At 37.9% G+C, this 24707-nt stretch overlaps 1 protein-coding gene across 1 annotated transcript; it reads left to right on the top strand.

Moving 5' to 3' along the window:
• Nucleotides 1-24707, top strand: TARS1 (threonyl-tRNA synthetase 1). Its single transcript, XM_036847696.1, has 19 exons — nt 1-403; nt 4067-4147; nt 6007-6197; nt 9697-9820; nt 11708-11829; nt 12328-12445; nt 12855-12919; nt 13004-13082; nt 14138-14284; nt 15421-15519; nt 16855-17021; nt 18010-18172; nt 18273-18410; nt 18772-18849; nt 19496-19596; nt 19691-19795; nt 21350-21422; nt 22986-23100; nt 23536-24707. Exons 1-19 carry the CDS (start codon nt 386-388, stop codon nt 23682-23684), a joined length of 2133 nt encoding a protein of 710 aa, XP_036703591.1. The 5' UTR covers nt 1-385; the 3' UTR covers nt 23685-24707.

Raw genomic sequence — 24707 nt, forward strand, 5'->3', positions numbered from 1 at the left:
TCTGGGATCTGGGGAAGGCCCAATACCTCGCGGGCAGAGAGTGCAGGTTTAGCGTGTGTAGTTTCCTCTCCCGCCCCGCCGCACCCTGATTTCCTAGAAGGGTTGTCGCCCGACAAGCTTGGTTTAGAGAAAGGAGGCCCCGCCATTCCCCGTTGTCGATTAGCTGCCCGTCATCCATCAGGTTAGGAGGCGGAGTTTGGGCGCTTTCCTGTTGCATCAGCTGGTCCCTCCCGGCCACGTGGCGCAAGCGCAGTGTTCCTGGGCGTTCCAACCCACCTCTGCCTGGCGACCACTGTCCTTTCCTCCTGACCGAAGTTTTGGGGTTTAGTTTTCTCTTAGTGGTTTGCCAGTGTCCGAGGAGAAGGCCAGTAGCCCTTGAGGGAAAATGGGAGACGAGAAGTCGGTGAGTGGGTTGAGTGGAGCCTGGTGGCCGGGCTGGGGCCCTCCTGGTACCCGTGTTGCCCAACCGGGGGAGGGAGGGGGTGGAGAAGCCCGAGGCGGGCGATGGAGCTCCCGGACAAGTCAGGACCCCCTTTGGAGAGGAATCTCAAATTGATAAAGCAGGGCGGGGCTTAAGATCGTCTCTGGGTCCATCCTTTTTTTGTAGATGAGGACACTGAGACCTTGAGTGAGTGTCTTGCTCAGAGCCACACAACTAATTAGAAGCCGAGACATAATTAGAATCTAGGGCTTCGGACTCCTAGACTAGGGTCTGTGGCTCACCTTAGTCGGGAAGAATGTTGCAGAGCCTCATTTACTTTTAAAACCACGTACGGGTAAAAAGCCCCAGTTTAAGGAAGGGAAAACCAAGTCATCGAGATCTGCCCAAGTTTAGGGTGGTTTATAATAAATGGTGGAGACCGGATAACCCCAGCTGACAAACTCTAGAAAAGTTACACACTTCCCTGCGTGGTGGTGGAGGCATGCCTTATCCCATTCATAAATGCTCATTTCACCTCTGGACTTTCCCTTTAGTGTCATAATTTGCTTAGGAACATCTTCCCAATCCTCTTCTGTGTACCAACTTTTGGGTTGAAATTTTAGATTGCTTTTACGTAGACATATAATATGTAAACTCGCCCATTTTTGTTTTGTTTTCATTGGAAGTAAAGAACAGTTGCCCATCATGATTTCACTTGTTATAGGAAAGGTGAAATGGGCCTCAGGGTTCCAGAGAGATCCATTTTAACGCCCTGGCTCTGCTATTTACTAGCGATGTACAAATGGGAAATTACTTACTCTCTTTGAGCCGTTGTCCTCATTTGTAAAATGGAGAGGTATTTAGAAGACAAAAAACCTTGATGTTAAGTCTCTTCTTCTTTACCATTATTCCTGTTCATTTAGCAAATATCCATATGACCAGAACCAAAAGCATTTAATCAGAGAAATAGAATTATTTCCCTCTCTTTCTGTTTTAAATCTATACAGACTTGCAATTAATTTTTATCCCTTTTTAAAAAAATTATTTATTTTATTTATTTATTTTTGGCTGCACTGGGTCTTCGTTGCTGTGCACAGGCTTTCTCTAGTTGTGGCGAGCAGGGGCTACTCTTCGTTGCGGTGCGCGGGCTTCTCATTGCGGTGGCTTCTCTTGTTGTGGAGCACTGGCTCTAGGCACGCGGGCTTCAGTAGTTGTGGCACGTGGGCTCAGTAGTTGTGGCTCATGGGCTCTAGAGCACAGGTTCAGCAGTTGTGGCTCACGGGCTTAGCTGCTCCGCAGCATGTGGGATCTTCCCGGACCAGGGCTCAAACCCGGGTCCCCTGCATTGGCAGGTGGATTCTTAACCACCGCGCCACCAGGGAAGTCCCTTTTTACCCTTCTTTTCACCTGTTATATTTGACTAGTTACATTAATCATATAGTATGGTGAAGGCATGCAGGTAATCTTATAATGTTGGTTAGTACTTTACTTGATTAGAATGGACTTAAGGTGTGTTCATTGTTCATCTATTGACTATAAATGAACCTTAAAAGTTCATTAAATCGTGAATTCCGGAGTGGGGGAAGTGTTAGCTCAACATGAAATTTGGAGTCATATTTTTAAAATTTGTTTTGTTTTTTAAATTATACAAGTCATAAGTTTTATGAAATTGAAAACAACAATCAGTATGTCCACAAGGGATAAATGGATAAATAATGGAATGTTATTTGGCAATAAAAAGGAGTGAAATACTGATACTTGTAACATGGATGATCTTGAAATCATTATACTAACTGAAAGAAGCCAGTCACAAAAAACCAATATTGAATGATTCCGCTTATATGAAATGCCCAGAGTAGGCAAAGCTGTAGAGACAGAAAGATTAGTGGCTGCCAAGTGCTGGGGAGAGGGGAGAACAGGGAGTGACTGCTAATGGATACATGGTTTCCTTTTGGGGTGATGAAATTGATCCTGGTGATAGTTGGGCAACTGTCAATGCACTAAAAACCATTGAATTGTATGCTTTATGTGGGTGAATTTTATGGTGCAGAAATATATCTTAATAAAACTTTTTTAAAAATTAAAAAGATCAAAAAAATATATGAAACAAAAGTCCCCCCGTCACATCCCCAGTTCTACCCGCAAAACTCCTTCACTGCTGATGATAACATCCCCCCTTAGAGCTGACCACTGTCAACATCTGGGTGGGTATCTTTTTTTCCTGCCACTTGTAGGTTTTCTGAACCTAGAAGAATCATCTAACTTTTTAAAAATTTAATCTTATCTATAAAATGGGAATAATAATGATTGTCATCTCACAGTGTTTCTGTGAGAATCAGATGTGATTGTGGAGAAACTTTGTAAACTGTAAAACTTTATGTAGTGAAATTTGCATTAGGATGTTTCTATCTGAGCAGTTACAAAGAGGTAAGTAATTTGTTTCTGAGAAGATACTCTTTGGAGTATCCCATAATGTGGTTCCGTGTTTCTCGACCTCAACACTCTTGACACCATGGACTGGATAATTCTTTGTTGTGGGAATCTGTCCTGTGTGTTGTTGGATGGTTAGCAACCTCCCTGGCCTCTACCCACTCTCTGCCAGTTGTACATACCACACCACACCGCCCTCCCCACCTTCCCCCTGCTCCTCACCCCTAGTTGTGACAACTGAAAAGGTTTCCAGATATTGCCAGGTGTCTGCTGGGGGCAAAATTGCTTCTGGTTGAGAACCACTGGTAAGACCAGTTCTTGCCATTGGTTGCCTTTTTGCACAGGACTTACTGTAAAACTTCCTATGACTTCCTGGAATTGAATTGAATTGAATTCTAATTGAAGTCCACATCTTTATGGTAACTTTTAGTGCTTGCTTCTGTCTAAGCCCTCGTCTGTCTTAACTGACAGTGTTTCCTAAAAGGTTTAGTAATTTTCTCTCTCTCTCTCTCTCTCTCTAACATTTCCAACAATAATTTTCTGTGTACACCTAGAAAGAAATTTCCTCCATTCTCAAAATCCAGCCTGTTGAAATCTTCTCCATCCTTTAAAGTCCTTTAAACCCCTAACAGTTACTGGTGTCTTAGCTTATCTGACATCTGATCAGAGTATACAGCTGTGTTCTTTTCTCCTTCAGGAGTTTCTCACATATGTATGCCTTAGTTTCCCCAAAGAGATTAAGTTTGTACATGGTAGGGATTGGGTCTTATGTTTGCTTCTTCTACAGGGTTTAAAAAAAAATACTGTGAGCACAGAGGCTCTGGGTAGTACTTGTGGAATGGATGGATATATATTGCATTAGATTTCTTTTTTTCTGAAAATACTACTGAATAAATTGCATGCTTCTTGTGGCTATATATTTAGTATACGTCCATTTAAACCTGAAGCGAGAGTCATGTGAACAGGTAAAATGAATGAAATTTGAGGACTTGAATGTTATCAAGTAACTCTTCTACTTTTTTAGGGCTTGTCTTTATTGTAAGTTGTTAACTTGTCTTTGACAGTGGTGAAATTTTCTAGTCTTTCAAAATCAGATTTCCACTTTAAAAAAAATAGATGCTAAAATAACATCCTCAAAACTTTTCTGGAGGCAGCATGAATGGGTGTCAAATGAGATTAAAATGTAAAACCTTCATGTCTTTTTTGCTTATTTAGGTAGGTGCCAGTGAGGAGAAACGAAAGGAAGGAGGCAAGAAGAAGAACAAAGAAGGCTCTGGGGATGGAGGTCGAGCAGAGGTAAATGTTTTCAGGGCTCTGTCATCAAAGATTCACAGAGGCAGGGAGCCGTCTCAGACTCATCCTATGCGAGATTCTAATGGTTTTCGTGGGGTTTATAAGATGGCACTAGATGGAAAAATCAGGGAGAAGAATTAGGAAATTCTGAGAGGGGAAGAAAGACTTGCAGTTACTTGTTATTGAAAAAGGAAAACAACTGAAGTATGATTGTAAAATAATCTGTGGGATTAGATATGAAAACAACTGAAGTATGATTGTAAAATAATCTGTGGGATTAGATATTAGAGAGAACAAAAGTTGGTGAAAAGAGGACTGTGGTAATTAGTTGCCAGGTCAAATGCTAGCTGTCTGACCATTTAATTCAATGAGACGTTAAGAGACTTGGTGTTTGGGCTTTTACTGACTACAACAGAAACCAAAGAAAGCCTTGTTCCTTCACCCCATTAGCACTGTTTCCACCTGGACCTGCCACTGGAGTTTGGTTTTAAGCCAGGACAAATCTCCTTGATGCCTCTCAAGTATAGAGAAAAGGCTTTCAGTTCACCAGGCTCACACTAAAAGGAACTGGCATTTCAAGAGTCATCCCAGAATTGACCTGGTTCCTGGGTCTTGCTTTAGGAGGCAGTTAAGCTTGTCTTCCTACTTAGTTTTTGAAGTTGAACTGCTGTGAACCGTGCTTGACTTTTTGCTTTTGTCATTGCAACCGTTTTGTTAGAGACTCTTTAGAAAATGACCAGAATGCAAGACAAAGGAATAGGCTTTTAAGAGGTATGCTATAGCACAGTAAACTGACTTTAAAGAGCTGTTTTTATAAATGTTGCATTGCTAAATTTATAGTGCTTCCACTTAATTTAGGGTAAGTTTGTAGGTGATCAAGAATAACTAAGTGTTGCCGAGAGCCCTGCATAACCACTTCTGTTATGTTTTGTCTATTATATCCCATTGTAATTGTGGGAAATTGTTGATTGTGAATTTCAGAATTTGCAAGTAAGTAAGAAAATGCATATGTTCCCTAATTTCTTTTTTGTACTTTTAATACAAGTAGTACATGCTGTTCTGTTACAGCTTGAGACTTAGCCTGGAAATAGGAAACAAAGGGTATAATTAGAGGACTTTTTTGAATAGAGAATTGTGCATGTGACATGTGGTTGATTATATATGTTTTAAATGATCTGTCTGGAAAAAAGGTGTACAGTGAGATGTCCAAGACCTTTCCTCCTCCTCCGTGCTCCCATCATTTGTGTACTTGTCTTGTTCCCCTTCTAAGGGCAGTGGGCAGGTCTTATTCTTCTCTTGCATCCTCAGAGCCAGGCAGAGAGAGTATCTGCTCCATGAATGTTGAATAAATTAAGTTTGACACTAATTTCTTCTGATCAGGAAGTGCCAAATGGATGTGGAGATAAACTGCAGTAAGATACAGATGGTCATGTGGGTGGGTAGGACTGTAGTGATGTCTGAGTATGTGGGACCAGGTAATGTGCTTTGGCCTGAGGGATTCAGAGCAGGGTTGTAGAATGATAGGCTCTGAGCTTTTAGTTAATTTCTTGATGCTTCTTCATTGAGGATTATGGACCCCTGTGACAATTTAATGAAAAGCCCCCAAAGAGCACCTAAATGACTAAAGAAAGGGAAGGACTGTGGTCGGAGGGAATTATAAAGATATTAAGGCTCTTCCATTTAAAAAATTGAAGGCCAAGAAAAAATATGATTGAAATGAGAAGGAAATTTTGTATAAGGGAAAAACAATAAAAGCACTTACTTCATATAAGATAAACTTTGTTTTTATTATTTCTTCCACTTTTCTAAAAAGGAAAGCAAGTGTGTACTGATCATTTATTTCTTCATTTGTTGTCTTGCAGTTGAATCCTTGGCCTGAATATATTAACATACGTCTTGAGATGTATAATAAACTAAAAGCAGAACACGATTCCATTCTGGCAGAAAAAGAAGAAAAAGATAGCAAGCCAATTAAAGTCACCCTGCCTGATGGTAAACAGTTGGATGCAGAATCCTGGAAAACTACACCATATCAAATTGCTTGTGGAATTAGGTATAAGCTATACCTGTCTTGACCTTCTGTTGTTTGTAACTAAACATTTTTTTTTTTTATCTTGCCAAGTTTTATCCTCATAATATTTTTATGTTCCTGGTCAATGTTTTGATTGTTTAATTTACCTTATTTGGGATTTTTAAAAAATCAAAATAATGTAGAGCTTTATAGTCAAGATTCAAAGTTAATATCTGAAAGAGTCAACTTTGGTCTTATTTTACAAAAGATTTTATATAATTAGTTCTTCTACTTTGATCATAAAATGTCACATAACCAACTAGAGAGTACTTCATCTATTTTGACTAAAAAGTCTCAGTTTTAAAGTTAAAAATGAAGGTAGCTCATCTCAAAATGGGAAAGTTAAGAAACTAATATATGAAATATATTATGAAACTATATATGAAATATATGAAACTAACACATGAAAAAATGTACTATTTTTATAAAGCTAATGTTAAAGCTTTTGTTGGGCTGGGGAGAAGTTATTTCAGGTAACTGAGAATTAGATGCATACTTCGTAATAGAGTAAATGCTTTCCTAATCTAATATGATTGGGATGAATAGTTGGTAAGTTTATCAAAAAAATGATAAAGTTGGGAAGGCATAAATTGATACATGTATCTTCTACCAAGTGTTGGCAAACTGGTCATAGCCTGTTTTTGTACAGCTCAAGAGCTAAGAATCGTTCTTGTGTTTTTAAATGGTTTGAAAAACATAAGACAACTTAAAAAAAAAAATAAGACAACTAAGAATATGCAACAGAAACCATGTATGGCCTGCAGTCTAAAATATTTATATGGCTCTTTACAGAAAAAGTTTGCCAACCGCCATTTAAACATTTTAACTTAAAACGTATATATACATTTATTCACTAATATGTATATAAGGCCAAAGTTTGGGGGGTGGAGTGCTAATTAAACTTTTACATTATCTTAACACACTTGAGAAGCCATCTGAGTGCAGAATCCTTCCAGATTTTTATGTAGTTGTTTCATCCACACCTGACTTGACAATATTTTTTTAGTGACTTCCCTTTATCAAGCCTTCCCAAACATTCAACTTGGTTTGAATGTAATTCAAACCAAGAAACTGTAATTCCCTCATTGTATTACTTATATATTTCTATTTATTTATAGTAATTACATATTGAGCTGAAACAAATGAAATCATGTATGAATTGTCAAAAATGGTTGATGGGCTTCCCTGGTGGCGCAGTGGTTGACAATCTGCCTGCCAATGCAGGGGACATGGGTTCGAGCCCTGGTCTGGGAGGATCCCACATGCCGCGGAGCAACTGGGCCCGTGAGCCACAATTACTGAGCCTGCGCGTCTGGAGCCTGTGCTCCCAACAAGAGAGGCCGTGATAGTGAGAGGCCCGCGCATCGCGATGAAGAGTGGCCCCCGCTTGCCGCAACTAGAGAAAGTGCTCGCACAGAAACGAAGACCCAACACAGCCAAAAATAAAAATTAAATTAAATTAAATTAATAGGAGGATTCTCAGCCATTGGTCACTGGGGATGCTTTAAAAAAAAAAAAAAAAAGGTTGATTATCATCAATTTCATATTGTTGAACCTAAGACATAAAATAACAAGTACATAAACAAATTTGGGAACCATCACAGCTGATTCTTGGTAAGCCTACTATGCAACTGGTGGGAGTCGGAGCAGTTAGGGCCACGAGCTGTGTACTGGTATATGCCCTGGCCTTTTTACAAAAGGAATGGAATGTTGCTGTTAATTTGACAAGTACTTCTACCTAAAGTACTTCTACCTTACTCCAAAGGAAGTAAGAAAGTTGAATGTTAAGCAAGTTTCCATGTGAGATCATAAGTAACTAGATAGACCTTTAAATATCAGTTCAGCCTCTCACTTGAGAGAGAATTTCGCAGGTGAGGTTAAAAGATTCCTCCGTTGTTGCACAATGAGATTGTAGCTGTGTCAGTACTAAACTCCAGGGTCCTGTTAGTGCAAGAACTTTTTCTCTACATGCTACAATATTGTTCTTCAGATTATGTTGTAATTTATCAAGTGGCCAATTGGAAAATAATTTTCTCTTTTTTTGAATTAAAACTTTTATTGCGGTGTAAGTGTCATAACATATTAGTTTGAAAATATTTGAGGTGGGAAACTGCTAGACTATTATAGACTGTCATTTCTCTAGCTGCACATTCACATCTATGATCTGACTAACTTTACTCAATTCTACTTGAGCCACGCAGCTTCCTGAACCTCTCCTAACTTATATCTCTGCTTGCATCCATGCCCATTCTCAACATTTGAAGTGCCATCTCCTCTCCTTTTCTTCCTGTCCAAATCTTTTGATGCTTCATCCCCTCATTACTTTATTTTTTAAAGCCTGTCCAGACTACTCTGACCTGTGCTGCTTTCCCCTCCTCAGAACTACTGCGACTTCTACACTTGGTGGGTCTGACATCTCATCACTTGAGGAGAGAGTTGTCTTTTGTACTGTGTCCTGTATATTTAGATGACATTTTATCCGTATTATAAAATGTTTCATTAAATAGTATTTCACTTCACCTATATATTTGTTATAACTAATATCATCTTAGGCATTTGCAGAATTCTGAGATTAGCATTGCTTCTCAAAGGAAAGATCTGTTATAGATTTCAAGCAGGATAAAAGCAGAGACGTTATTTAGAAGTACCTCCACCCCCCTTTTTTTCCTTTGGAATCGAAATAGCTTGGCTTTATGGAAAAGTAATTTTGGAGAAATGTAAAGATAAACTACTGGAAATTGTTACTGTTTATCACAGTTGCCATGTCTGCTTAAACAAGAAACATTAAATGAGGTCAAATAATAGTGTTCTGAATTTTCAGTATCTTCTAGTTATATTCTTAGGGACTTCTTTGAATTTTGTCACTTTTTCATTTTATTTCAGAAAGATAAATGTACATCTATATATAATATACAGGCATACCTCAGAGATATCGCGGGCTCAGTTCCAGACCACCACGATAAAGCGAGTATCACAGTAAAGCAAGTCACACGAATTTTTTGGTTTCACAGTGTATATAAAAGTTGTTTACACTGTATTGCAGTCTATTAAGTGTGCAGTTGTTTGTCTAAAAAAAAAGTACATGTCTTAATTTAAAAATACTTTATAACTAAAAAATGCTATCATCTGAGCCTTCGGTGAGTCATAGTACTAACATCAGAGATCACTGATCACAGATCGCCATAACAAATACATAATAATAATGAAAAGGTTGGAAATATTGTGAGAATTTACAAAATGTGACACAGAGACACAAAGTGAGCAAATGCTGTTGGAAAAATGGTGCCGATAGGCTTGCTTGATGCAGGGTTGCCACAAAAAAAAAAAAAAATGCAGTATCTTCAGAGTGCAATAAAAGGAGAGATATGCCTGTATATAATGTTTATTTTCCTGTTCTTCTTCTCAAATTAACTGTTGTGCTGCAGAAAATTCTTTTTTAGAGTCTTGTGTTTTTATACATGTGTGTATGTTTTTTAAAAAGTCAAGGCCTGGCTGACAACACTGTTATTGCTAAAGTGAATAAAGTCGTCTGGGACCTAGACCGTCCTCTGGAGGAAGATTGTACCTTGGAGCTTCTCAAGTTTGAGGATGAGGAAGCTCAAGCAGTAAGTTTTTATTCAGATTCACATTTGCAGTCTTTTCCAGCTTATTACTAAAGCCAGTGAGTGGCTAAAGTTGATTGATGTCTCATTGTCATATTTGGAATCTTCATTTTGTCTTTCATGTAGGAAACATAGTAAAAGTGCTTGTCTTATAAAATTAAGAAGTGCACTTATTCAAGTTTATTTTTACTCTAGATACTTCAGTGGGGAAAAAATGCTGGGAATTTTATTAAAAATTGATTAAGCAAGTAAAAATTGTTTTCTACATTATTAGTCAACACTTAATCAAGATGCATATATTTAACAAACTCAAACATGATTTAAAGTTCTCTTCCTATTGGGCAATTGATTTCTGTACTTTTCTTACCTTAAAATGCAGATCTGCTGAAAGCACTGTAAAAATCAATCTGCATTTGATGGCAAAGTTTTCTCCTTATTTCCCCATGATGGAATACCATATAAGAAGAAGTAAAATACGTTGTTTTAGTGACAATGGTTTACTTACGTATGTGAATCAGTGGTTTTCAAATGTATTCTGGAGTCCTTAAGTTTTTTATGAGAATTTAATTTTACTTATTATTTATTTATTTATTTATTGAAGTATAGTTGATTCACAATATTAATTTCAGGTGTACAGTTTTTATGAGAATTTTTAAAATCTTTATTTTGGTACCTTACTAATTAATCTTAAAAACATTGCTTTGGGTATATTCTGTCTCATCTGAATTACCACCTTAAAACCAAGTACTACCTTTTGATTTCAAGGCCCGTATGTTTGTCCTTGGTTTTTTGTTTTTTGTTTTTTTTTTTATATAAATCTGATTTTTTTTAAATTAATTAATTTATTTATTTTTGGCTGTGTTGGGTCTTCGTTTCTATGCGAGGGCTTTCTCCAGTTGCGGCGAGCAGGGGCCACTCTTCATCGCGGTGCGCGGGCCTCTCACTATCACAGCCTGTCTTTTGGAGCACAGGCTCCAGACGCGCAGGCTCAGCAGTTGTGGCTCACGGGCCCAGTTGCTCCACAGCATGTGGGATCTTCCCAGACCAGGGCTCGAACCCGTGTCCCCTGCATTGGCAGGCAGACTCTCAACCACTGTGCCACCAGGGAAGCCCTGTCCTTGGTTTTATAATTGTATTGTAGGGTCAAGTTGTACCATCTTAGTTTTGTTTGGGCCCAATAAGAGAAAAGCAGATATAATTCTTAAGTGATGTTCCACAGCCAAGTAAAGGCCAGAGCATAGCCTTTACTAATTTTGGAGAAATTTAAAGATAAACCACTGGAAATTGTTATCGTTTATCACAGTTGCCATGTCTGCTTAAACAAGAAGCATTAAATGAGGTCAAATAATAGTGTTCTGAATTTTCAGCATCTTCTAGTTTTATTCTTAGGGACTTTTTTGAATTTTGTCACTTTTTCATTTTATTTCAGAAAGATAAATATACATCTATATATAATATACAGGCATACCTCAGAGATAATGCGGGCTCAGTTCCAGACCACCAACTCAGATATTTTGAGTCAGTTCCAGGGATTGACTCAAAAGACCCTGGGGCCATGGCAGTTCATAAGACAGTCACATTGTGAGTGCCTGTTGTTTTCAGGAAACAAAATCCATCCCGTTTAATAATAATGCTAAATTTGTATTTTAATTAGTTTGAAAACAACTAAACCAGATAATTTTTAAGGTACAAATACAATTTAGTAATTAGAATCATTTTAAATTATTTTGGCTCTAAGTAGAATCACACTGCAATCTATAGACTTGTAGATTTAGATTTTCACGTCTTAGGTTTATTTATAATAAACTTTATATGTCTTTCAAAACAAACAAATTAATTTACAGCTTGTATGCCCAGACTCAAACCATCCCATTTTTCTTTGATTTTCAGGTATATTGGCACTCGAGTGCTCACATAATGGGTGAAGCCATGGAAAGAGTCTATGGTGGGTGTTTGTGTTACGGTCCACCAATAGAAAATGGATTCTATTACGACATGTACCTTGAAGAAGGGTAAGTTATGTAACTGGATAAAGAAAAATAAAATCTGAATTACTATGGGTCCATACATTATTTTTAAAGAGTTCTCAATTAAGGAGGAATGATATAAAACTTATTGCTTCATAGTCACCAAGTACTCCCACTAACAAAACTTGAAGTGTTGTAGTAACTCACGAAGTAGTAGAGAGCTCTCTTCTAGATCAATGGAGGTGGAGCCCTAAGCTATGTCGGGAAATAAAATGAAGCTTGGACCTCTCCTGTTCTTTAAACCCAGTTATAAAGTTAGAGGAGTGTTCACTAGTCGGAATGGTCTTCATGATGACCAAGGTCAAAGCCACTGAAAATATGAAAATAGTTTATAAAAAGTGTCTAGTTTAAAATTCTTAATAAATGATGCAGAGGTCTAATTTTTTATATTAAAACCCTTGAAGTATTCTAAAGAAATGTTCCCCCAAGCTGCGGTGTGAGTGGAATGGAATGGAAAGAGATTAATTATATTTTCTTCTTCAGGGGTGTGTCCAGCAACGATTTCTCTTCTTTGGAGGCTTTATGTAAGAAAATCATTAAAGAAAAACAAGCTTTTGAAAGATTAGAAGTTAAGAAGGAAACTTTACTGGAAATGTTTAAGGTAAATTGAACTGTAACATGGCCTCCACTTTTATTTCACTCATTAATGTTACATAAAGTACATTGGGCTCTACTCAATGCTCTGTGGTGACCTAAATGGGAAGGAAATCCAAAAAAAAGGATATACGTATATGTATAGCTGATTCACTTTGCTGTATAGCAGAAACTAACACAACATTGTAAAGCAACTACTCCAATAAAAATTAATTTAAAAAAATAAAGCACATTGGGGCTTAGTGAACTAAGTTCTTTAGAAAAATTTAACAGTTTTTAAATGTTTTTAAAACATGAAATACTGACATTTATATTCATACGGTGCTTAGGTGTACTTTGAATTGTATTTTAGCTATAGTATTTAGAAGTAAAAATTAAAGGATGGTTATTTAAAAAATAATTTTTCCTATTTTCAGTACAACAAGTTCAAATGCAGGATATTGAACGAAAAAGTGAATACTCCAACTACCACAGTCTATAGGTGAGAATATCAAGTGTCATTAAATACCATTGATGTATATGTCATTTTAAGTCTATGTTAAAATTCCTTTTAATTTATCTCTAGGTGTGGCCCCTTGATAGATCTCTGCCGGGGTCCTCATGTCAGACACACTGGCAAAATCAAGACTTTGAAAATACACAAAGTAAGCAATGTAACTTTGAAGGCGCTATATAAACATATTTGTCTACTAAAGATGTATGTTTAAACTTGCATTCATTTCTCTTTTCAGCCATTTTTCTCTTGCATATTTAAGGGTGGATTTTTTTCTCGTGCTGCCTACTGACTGTGGGCACTACGTGTCACTAGCCTTTTTTTTAACTGAAATTCTCTCAAGCAGTGACTGAGTGACTCCACTCGTCACCAGAGCACACGGGGATGGAGATTTGGAGGATTTACAAAATCACAGTCATGGGCCATCGTGGCTCTAAAAGCTTTGAGACTCACTGTAGGAGTGTGTGCCCTTGCCTTTTGTATGTCTAAGGTAGTAATTACCTAAGTTGTTCTTTTTTAACCAAACTAATCCTGCCAGTCAGATTTTTTTTTTCTTTGGCTGGTTGGTTGGTTTTCCATTTTTGCTGAATCATCTTGTGGGAGATGCCCCTGCAGTCAGTCGTGTTCGTGGAGTTGTGGTGTGAGTGGGTCTTGAGGGCTGGGCAATTTCAAGGGCATTAAGCAGCCGGCTTTGTGCTGTGGATTGAGTACAACCACCCTAGCGAGGCCTCAGCAACTGAGATGCTTACTACGTGTGCACTTTTTGTGCCATTTTTCTTGTCATAAGGACTAAATATGAATTTGACTCATGATGTGACTGTGGGAAAAAACGTCTAACTCTTAAAATAAATGAGATATTAAAAAATTTGGGGACTTCCCTGGTGGCGCAGTGGTTAAGAATCTGCCTGCCAATGCAGGGGACACGGGTTTGAGCCCTGGTCCAGGAAGATCCCACATGCCACTGAGCAACTAAGCCTGTGCGCCACAACCACTGAGCCTGTACTCTACAGCCCCCATGCTCCACAACAAGAGAAGCCACCGCAATGAGAAGCCCGTGCACTGCAAGGAAGAGTAGCCCCCGCTCGCCACAACTAGAGAAAGCCTGCGTGCAGCAACGAAGACCCAACGCAGCCAAAATGAATAAATAAATAAATTTATTTTTCAAAAAAATTTGAATATTATCTCATGGTTATTCCTTCTTTTCAGAATTCCTCCACCTACTGGGAAGGCAAGGCAGATATGGAGACTCTGCAGAGAATTTATGGCATTTCATTCCCAGATCCTAAAATGTTGAAAGAATGGGAGAAGTTCCAAGAGGAGGCTAAAAACCGAGATCATAGGAAAATTGGAAGGGTATGTTTAAAAAGAATAATGATGTGTGTAGACTGAGTTTTCTTTATTTTCATTTGAATTGAAATTGTATTACGTACCAGGAATTTACTTCTGCAGAGATGCTGTAGCTTTCAGTAGTTATTGTACTGTCCTGTGAAAGCTGTGAATTACTTATTCATTGTCCACTTTATCTTTCTAGAGTGTGTTCAGTACCGCACAGAAGTTCATTTTGACTACTCCTTTTATTGAGAACAAATGCTGATGACCTACATTTTTCTTTAAAAAAAGTATAGCAGCATAGCAGCATTTCATAGAGCCGGGAGATGCTTTAGAAATCCCCTGGTCTCACTGACTTATTTTAAAGATGTGGAAACTTCAGTCCCAGGAGGATTCATCTGCTTGTTGCCCAAGATGACACAGCAAGTCATTGATGGATTCTGTGGTGTCCTTTTCTTTATTCTTCTACCCCTGAATGTTTTCTAAGCTGGCAGTTAGGTTTGGTAAAAATACTCCCTTCTAGAAGAGTGCTTACTCTGTGCTGGGCGTCAGGTCACGGCTGTTAGGTTGTGAAGCTTGAGCAGGAGGCAGCATCCACTGTCCTGTGCTGCTGACTGCCTGAAATAAGATCCAGCAGGAAGGAGGCCGGCAACAGTTGGTGGGGTCCCTCCCTGAGGACTTGGGCATTTGGTGGGCAAGAAGGTAGGAGGGTGTGCCTCTTTCACCATGACCCAAAGTTAGCCAACTTCTTCTCATCTTCTATTTCATTATCAGTGTCTTTTTCTCAGTCTCCTTCCTGCTGTTCTTACTTTAAAAAAAAAAGAAAAAAAGGGAGGGAGAATCTTTGAGCTTTGAGGAATTAAGACTCTGAAAACCCCTGCTGTGCATAGTAGAAGAGAACTAAGACCCTTGCTCCATGTGACTCTTGGGTAAACTTGACTGGATTCAGGAATGTAACAGTCAGAGAATGTCAGAGAATGTACTTGTGCTAAGTGGTAAAGCACCTGCAACACCAGAAATGTCGACATGTTTTCCTTGATTTGGGAATGGCACCAATTATAATATGAAGCATCATGACCATATTCTAAACTCAAGAACCCTGAAATTTATGTTGATATTATATACATATATAAACTTTCTTTTGCTTTTGTTTTACCCAGGACCAAGAACTGTATTTCTTCCATGAACTCAGCCCTGGAAGTTGCTTTTTCCTGCCGAAGGGAGCCTACATTTATAATACACTTATTGAATTCATCAGGGTAAACCATATTCATTACTTTCTCCTGTAGATTTAAGACATAAGTTGATTTTATTAAATAAGATCTGCCAAAGGGAAAGATAATCTTTTGTTTGAGACGAAACATTTCAAATAATAAATGAAAATGGACGTATTAGGTCTCATAAAATGTTTAAAAAATTCTTTCCCCCTAATACATGATCTTGTCCACATACGTGGGTGTGCACGCACGAGACAAGCTGGTGAGCTTGAAGTGGGGCCTGTAACCCTTTACAACCTTTAACACTGTGGCTTTCTGACCGTTCATTTCTTTTTTTTTTTTTTTTTTTTTTAATTTTATTTATTTATGGCTGTGTTGGGTCTTCGTTTCTGTGCGAGGGCTTTCTCTAGTTGTGGCAAGCGGGGGCCACTCTTCATCGCAGCGCGCAGGCCTCTCACTATCGCGGCCTCTCTTGTTGCGGAGCACAGGCTCCAGACGCGCAGGCTCAGTAATTGTGGCTCACGGGCCCAGTTGCTCCGCGGCATGTGGGATCTTCCCAGACCAGGGCTCGAACCCGTGTCCCCTGCATTGGCAGGCAGATTCTCAACCACTGCGCCACCAGGGAAGCCCTGACCGTTCATTTTTATCTTCCTAGAAAAAGCAAGTTAATCTTTACATTGCTTTTTTTCTTTGTAAACTATGAAGTGTTTCAAGCATACATTTATAGAGAATAATACCACCAACATCTCTGTACTCACCACCTAATTTAACACGTAACTGCATTGGGTTATATTTGCTTCAGATTTTTTAATTGAGGTAAAGTAATACGTATGTAGTAAGGGGGAAAAAACCTCCCCTTTGAGACCCCTTTCTGATCCATTTCCCTCCTTTCCTAGAAGAAACTACTATTTAGAAGTTAGCATGGATGGATCCTTTTTGTCCATGTTATTTTTACATCTACCCCATAAATATGTACCCTAAATTATGTGTTTGTTTGTGTGCTTCAAACTTACATACATGAAGTCTCATTGTGTATCAGTCTGCACTGTGATTTTCATTTTAGATAGGTACCGATCCAGTTTGTTTCCAGTTGTTAAGTATGAGTCTGTCATACAACTACCACAGTGTTCACTTCTTTCCTGGGGGAACTGATGTACTTTCCCGTTCTCCCGTATTACCAGCTGTGCTGCAGTGGTCTCCTTATGTGCATGTGCAGGAGCTTCCTCTCTGGTGTATACCTCCAGGTGGAGCGTCTAGACTATAAGATGTACATCTTGAACTTTACTACATAGTATAAAATTGCTCTTGAAATTTTTACTTCCACCAGAAGTATAAGCATCTATTCCTTACACAGGCATTGTATTTGTTTTCTAACAGAGTGAATATAGGAAACGAGGATTCCAGGAGGTGGTCACCCCAAACATCTACAACAGCCGACTCTGGATGACCTCGGGCCACTGGCAGCACTACAGCGACAACATGTTCTCCTTTGAGGTGGAGAAGGAGCTGTTTGCTCTGAAACCCATGAACTGCCCGGGACACTGGTAATTCTGCAATTTTGAGTTTCTATCAAAGATTTCTTGGCAATCAGTCCTAGATTGTTTTCCCTCCTTTGAAAGTATTTTGTGAAAAACAAATTATGTAATCAGGAGAGTATTTAAATGCATCATCGTTGTGGTGTTGTAACATCTTCTGTGCCCAGCTAGATCCTCAGATCTACAGATATTCAAGAATGGAACTGGGGTAGCAGCAGTGAACAGGCAGGATACAGAACAGGGGAGACTGAATGTGGGGCACAGCAGATTTTTTTTTTTTTTTTTTTTTTAAAGAAACATGTATCAAAATCTACTGCTGATGAATTGACCTCCTTGGAAAATCTTCCTTGCCTTGAGGCCGCTCACTTTCTATCCTTGAAAGTTGGGTGAAGAGCAGCGTGGCGGCAGACTAGGGAGAGCTGTGGCTGTAGGTAGCTGCGTCATCTCTCCTAGCACTGCTCCCAGTAGCAAGACCTCAAGGGCAGAGGGGTGAGACAGAGGAGTCTCCACGAGGGGACTAGCTTGTAGGTCAGGGAACCAAGGTCAAGTTCATTCTGAGTTTTCCCAGATTCTTCAAAGTTTCTGAAGCACTTTCAGACTAAGAGGGAACTGAAGCACTTTTGGGAACAACAAGAAAGTACAGACTTTAGTTTCTGCTGATAGAAATGATTTGTATGTAGCTAAGATTTTCTTTAAACCATGAGCCTTAAAGGCAGTCCTCAAATTAATAGAGATTGAGCTCAAGGCTATGACTCGAGACTTATGGGAATACATTTTTTATTTTCTCTTAGTTACGGATGGTTGTATTATAATTTATTTGCTACTTTATTCATGCAAGTGCTTACATTGTTGTATGAAGCCCAGACTTTGAAAAGTGTTGTTTGTGTGAACAACTAGAACCAGTAGCTTTTTGACAGCCTTCCTTATAGTATTACAGAAGCAGTTGTATTCTTGTGAAATTAGATATCAGTGGATTTTACTCTTCTGTTTTCTTTAGCCTCATGTTTGATCATCGGCCAAGATCCTGGCGAGAGTTGCCTCTGCGAGTAGCTGATTTTGGGGTGCTTCATAGGAATGAGCTGTCGGGAGCGCTCACAGGACTCACTCGGGTGCGAAGATTCCAGCAGGATGACGCTCACATATTCTGTGCCATAGAGCAGGTATGAGACTCTGGGGTGAAACACTTTGAAAAGAAGTGTCACAAAACTTGAGGAAAATTAATTACCGCTGTGTCCCTTTTTTTTTTTTTTTAATTTAAAGATTGAGGATGAAATAAAAGGTTGTTTGGATTTTCTGCGTACAGTATATAGCATATTTGGGTTTTCTTTTAAACTGAACCTGTCTACTCGCCCGGAAAAATTCCTTGGAGATATTGAAGTATGGAATCAAGCCGAGAAAGTAAGTGGTGATTTTCAGCGTGCTTCAATATTACTTGACTGAAATTGGCTTGCGCCATAATGTGAGAAAGCAAAGCCTCTTTAAATGGATAAAAGCAAAAGAAAATTGGAAATGGTTTCTAGGTTTGTATAAGCTAGTGTTTTTTTTCTCTATGATTTTGTATTTCAGAAATGGTTGAATGTTCTTTCAGTCATCAAGCTGTAACCTTTAAAGGGGTTTGTGTATGAGTATGTCTAGGTGGACAAAATGGTAAAACAAAGAATAGTGACGCATGAAAGTAGCTGTAGTATTTTTAGTCTCAAATTAGGCTGGAAGAAGTTGCATTTGAACAAAAGTTAAAATCATTTTGCTTTATCCTTAGCAACTTGAAAACAGTCTGAATGAGTTTGGTGAAAAGTGGGAATTAAATCCTGGAGATGGAGCTTTCTATGGTCCAAAGGTCAGTACCAAAGTCCATTTGAGAGTAATATGTCTTTCATTTTTGGGTGAAGAAGAGATTACTTTAAAATAAGTTTAAAAAAATTCAACCCTATTTCATCTTCAAGAAATTCATGGAAAAGACTCTGACAAGTACAGGTTTCTGGTAACTGACTGTACTGCTGAACTGAATGAATAAGCATTTTCAGAACTCTAATGAAAAACTGATGAACTCAAAAGTGCTAACAAAAGATCAAGATGAAAAAAAAATTAATTACATGGGACTGAGTGAACTGATGAGGATGAGTATAATTTTTGTGACTTTCTGTCTGAATTTAAAAAAAAAAAAAAAAAAAAAATCCCACAAGGACTCAGAGGCAAAGAATATACAAATCAATTTTCACTGCAAAGTAAAGGAGCTGTTACAGTGGAGGATTACTGGACTGAATGTCAATATTATGACATAGTATGAGTGTGTTTCATGTTTGGTAATTGCAATCATTGTTGCTTTTGTTGTGGTCATCCATGTACAATGCTTGGTGTCAGTCTATTTATGTCTTGTAAAAATAAAATACAGTGTGTGTGTGTGTGAATAAAAAAAAAAAACAGCAAAAAAAAAAAAAAAAAAAAAAATTGAACCCTAATACAACCCAATCTTTGCTTCTTAGATTGACATACAGATTAAAGATGCCATTGGTCGGTACCACCAGTGTGCAACAATCCAGCTGGATTTTCAGTTGCCCATTAGATTTAATCTTACTTTTGTAAGGTGAGTTTCTAGTGTCTGCTCTGAATATTCTTCTTCAAGGACATATAAAGGAATATATATATATAATAAAGCAAAACAAATCTTTTCTTTCTAGCCATGATGGTGATGATAAGAAAAGGCCAGTGATTGTCCATAGAGCCATCTTGGGGTCAGTGGAAAGAATGATTGCTATCCTCACTGAAAACTATGGGGGCAAATGGTAATTTTTGTCATTGTTTCCTTCTGTTTTTGTCTGGACCGTGTAAGCTGACTGTCAGAAATGTCTGCTGTCCAATTTAGTTATGTGATGGAAAGGAAGAATGATTCTAGTTGGTGACTTCTAATTAATGATAAGTGTTCACTAAAAAGTAAGGAATCACAATCTAAACCCAAACTTTTTAGCTCTATGAATGTTTGTTATGAGTAATTATTTTTATTTTAGCACTTGATTTGTTTGAATATTATATAAATGCTTTCTAACTAGGAATTATTATTCAGTAAGAAGCTTATTGTTTTGATTGCTTTTCAAGTAACTCTGGGAATTTATAAACTTTGATGTTTTTGTCTGAGTAAACAAGAGTAGGCTTTTAGCAATACTTTGTTCAGTGTTGCTGATCATAATAAACAAGTATTTTAGATGCTTTAGAAGCCAAGGGTTTTTTTTGATTGAAAGTACAGACTCCAAACTGATCACCATTTCTGTGTCCTATTTCTAGAAGCTTATGTTTCTGCTGGCAAGATATAAGCACATGACTTGCATTTTATTTTCTAAGCAGCTTTATCTGGGCCCACATTTTGTAAAGGCAGTTGAAAACAGCACATGGTTATAAAACACCCATTTTGTAGAGCCTGACAGACTACACCGCAGTCATCTCAGTTTCATTTGTAATTTGGTTAGTTCAGACATGGGGTGGGGTGGTGGTGTCATACTTGTAAATGAAATAAGCTAATCTCCTTTTAGTTATATTTCACGAAATCAGATCAAATGTGGGCAACATCCTCTATGCACAGTCTAGAGAATAGGGGGATCCTCAGATAACTGCTCTACGAAACCTGTAGTAGGTGGGGGAAAGCCCACAGTTTGGGTAGAATTTAGTGCCTACTCCAGCCTTTTCCCTAATGCAACAAAACAGCTTGAACATAGAGGAGTGACGAAGAGAAACTCTGGCCTGATGTCTGCAGCATGGGGAGGGGCTGGACACCTGAAATACCTGAAAGGTAGAATTGAGGATGGGGTCACCTTTTAATAAGTAGTGAAAACACACTCATTTTTACCAAGTACCATCACCGGTTATTATCGGTTCCAATTTGTTGAATCCTGCAAAATGGATCTTTAATAAACTGAAGGTACAGTCTTTGTCCCCCAGTGAAGAAAAAGTAATAACACTTGAACAAAATAACTTTTTGGGTAAAATAACTTGAATCACTAAGTGTTTCTTAATCTGTATTAAGCCCTCTAGCAGCAGGCATATGGTGTTCTGTTACCTGATGTGTTGAGTTGTGGGGTGTAGTCCCTGCCCTCTGTTTGCTTTGCTATATCTGCTTAGCAAGACAAATTAAAGACAAGCAAGTTACAGATTTTCCTGATTTAGGGTTAGTTTTCTGCTCCTGAATCTCCCTTTAGTCCTTTTTGGATATTGAAAAAAAGCCAAGTTTTTTAAAGTGGGCCTTGCATGTTTCAGGAAATGGTACTGAAGAGTCAACTAAGAAATGTGCCATCCTTGTTGAGGAAAGTGCCCAAATCCACATTAAATGTTTTTAATTTCTTCTAAAGGCCCTTCTGGCTGTCTCCTCGCCAGGTAATGGTAGTTCCCGTGGGACCAACATGTGATGAATATGCCCAAAAGGTAATCCTTAAGTATGACTTACTTTAAATTTAAGAGCTGTCGTTCAGCTTTTCAAATCTCATAAACTATGTGTATTCTTGGTAAATCATGCTGCTTGCGATATAGAGAAATGTTTCTATTTTCAGTCAGTGGTAAGCCTCAGTAGATCATATTACCTCTTTAATGGTTTTTTATGTGGTTCCATGGTTAGTAGACTTAATTTAGAGAGTGTTTTGTACATACTTGTATTTTTTAGTTTTTAGCATTAGTAAATAGCACATGCCTCAGTATGACATGTAAATTCAAATGCATAGTGCAGTTTAAACTGCTCTTTGACTCAGTAATTTTGCTTTGTTTCTATGCACATTTCTTTAATTTGAAACTTTTTTTCAGGTTAATGGCATGACAGAGCAATGTTTGCCTTACCTACCAAAAAGCTACCTTACTAACAGATGTACAAATATCCATTCATACTTCATACCTTAAAGACTACAACAATCTGTTCTGTTATAGCAACAATTTCATACTAAGGAATTTCAAATTATCAAAAGCTGTGTTATTAAAAAAAGCATTGTTTCATAACTGGCAAAGTAATAAATTGCCTAGTTAAAACAGACAAAAATCTAAGTGTCAACGAATAACATTGTACCATCAAAACCACCATGTTTTCAGGTCATCAGAATAAATTGCACTCGGGTCTCAACTGTCTTTAAGAAATAAATGATCATTAAACCAGCTGATAGGCAAACCATTCAAGATATACTGTGTTCCTATTACTGCACACGGTAGTTTTAGTTAGAAATGATCAGAATCAGCTATGCTCCATGTTTAATGGATTTTACTTTATCGTATTTGCATTAAGAAAGCTCACACAGTAGGAAAAAAGTCTGTATTAGTTAATCACTTTTCAACTGGAGATAGTACTGACTTTCTCCTTTCCATCTGGGGGTGGGGTAGCGTTTAGAATTATGTCGGGTGGATTTTGGTTATATTGAGTGGAGGAGAGGGTGAGCGCTGCTATTGATACTTAATGACTAGAGACCACAGTTGTTAAACAGCCTAAAATTACCAGGCTTCCTCCCCAATTACAGAATAGCTCAACTCACATGTGCAGAGGACTCATGTTAAAAAAAAAAAAAAGACACTGGTGCTTTATTCTTTAAAACAGGTTACAGTTGAGAGTGTAGTCTTATCCTGGCACTCTAATAAACTAAGTAAGAACCCTTCTGAAATTTGCATACTTACAGAATCCCAGGAGGTTCATTGGTTAATGATCATTAAGGCACAACAACCTATTAGTGAAATAAAAATGGTTCATTCAGATCTTTTTGTCATATTAGTGGTAATTGGTTGTCGGATGGAAAATTTAAGCTAGTTTATTTAATTTAATTCACAATTTATCTCTCGAGCAGAGTATATAGTTTTGTAGTTCTAAGTCACAATAATATATGCTTCAGTATATCTATTAACATTCCTTTTTAATGCTGGCATGATTATCCAAATTGTTTGTTAAATAAAATCATTTAAGATCAAAGTATAATTCTGATTTTAGATCTGAAGAATCCTGTATCTCTATTTAAATAGGTACGGCAACAATTCCACGATGCTAAATTCATGGTGGACATTGATCTGGATCCGGGCTGTACATTAAACAAGAAGATCAGAAACGCACAGTTAGCACAGTATAACTTCATCCTAGGTAAGAAAGGAGACTCACCAAAGAAAACCTGCCAAACTTTAGGAAAACTTGAAATGCTGAGACTTAGGCTTAAGAGAACTGCGGTCATCAGTAGTTCTTTCCAGTCCTGATCTCAAACTGTATGCTTGTTCTGTTGCAAAGAAACACTTTGGTTTGAAAAAGAGTAATCCTGAAAGGTTTGTCTAAAAATCTCCCCTTCACCTCCTATTTTTTCATATGGTGAATTTTTATTAAGTTGGCTGGATTAAGTGACTTGGTAAACACAGCAGTTCTAGTCGTTGCAGAATGGTGAGTTGGGGTTTTTTGTTTTGTTTTTTAACGACTAGATTTGGTCACCTGTACATTTTAATGAATCCGAAGCTACAGGGTGGATTTCTGTTCCCATATTCAATAGGAGTCCTTTCACCTAACAAAACTTTGTGGGTTTTGGTTTAGTTGTTGGTGAGAAAGAGAAAACCAGCAGCACTGTCAATATCCGTACCAGAGATAACAAGGTGCACGGAGAACATACTATTTCTGAGACCATCGAGCGGCTCCAGCGGCTCAAGCAGTCCCGCAGCAAACAGGCAGAAGAAGAATTTTAAGGAAGAACTTTGCCCACATTGGCTCAATGGAAAAGAATGATCGTGTCTCCTTAACAGTAACTTTGTACAACTGAAAACATCAGCTTCTACTGACCTTGGAATAGTTTGGCAGAGTCCGCAGAGATGGCTGCAGGATCAACCTTTTTTGACCTAGACAGATTTTAGAAAATATGTATTTGAGGGAGGTAATTAAAAGTGACACAGTAAAGTGATTTTATTCATTAAATTTCTGAGCACTGGAATAAAAACAGGAATGCTCTGATGTAATGTGGAAGAATGTTTTTGTAAATTTAATACAGCTAAAATAAAATTTTTTCAAATTTGATTAATGGAAAAGAAAGATTAGAATTGGATTATGATATAGAAATAAAAACTTTCATTCACGTAAGTTTCAACCGCTCTGTCCCTTGTGTCCATGCAAACCTACCTGGAACAAATTGCGTGATTCAATATTTATCTTTCATCTTTTATAATACAAATGATGTAAGTTGGGTGGAGGGGTAAAATCTGTAGTGTACTGCTGTTCTCAAACTGGGGTATGAACCAGGTGCCTGCTTCTCAGTCATAAGGTGACATCGTGTAGGAATGTCACTTAACGGTTTTGGAATACAAACCTTTTAAAACAAATTAAAACCAACCATGAAGCTAATTTAGAGTAGATTTGCACAAATTTTTAAGAAGAAGGATGAGTCTTCAAAGAAATGCATGCTTCACAGATATAGAGAACAAACTAGTGGTTACCAGTGGGGAGAGGGAACATGGGAGGGGCAATAATAGGGGTAGGGGATTAAGAGGTACAAACTATTAGGTATAAAATTGGCTACAAGGATATATTGTGCAACACAGGGAATATAGCCGACATTCCATAATGAATATAAATGGAGTATAACCTTAAAAATTGTGAATCACTATATTGTACACCTGTAACTTATATGATATTGTACATCAATATAATATAATAGTACAATATAATGTACATCAGCTACACTTCAATAAAAAAAAAGAGAAATGTGTGTTTATGGC

The sequence above is a fragment of the Balaenoptera musculus genome, chromosome 3 (genome assembly GCF_009873245.2).
Source record: "Balaenoptera musculus isolate JJ_BM4_2016_0621 chromosome 3, mBalMus1.pri.v3, whole genome shotgun sequence".
In the NCBI taxonomy this organism is placed as follows: domain Eukaryota; kingdom Metazoa; phylum Chordata; class Mammalia; order Artiodactyla; family Balaenopteridae; genus Balaenoptera; species Balaenoptera musculus.

Coding starts and splice junctions, on each gene's coding strand:
- TARS1 (XM_036847696.1), top strand. Junction 12,446..12,854: donor CTTTACTGGAAATGTTTAAG/GTAAATTGAACT, acceptor TCCTATTTTCAG/TACAACAAGTTCAAATGCAG. Junction 19,796..21,349: donor GAAAACTATGGGGGCAAATG/GTAATTTTTGTC, acceptor TTTCTTCTAAAG/GCCCTTCTGGCTGTCTCCTC.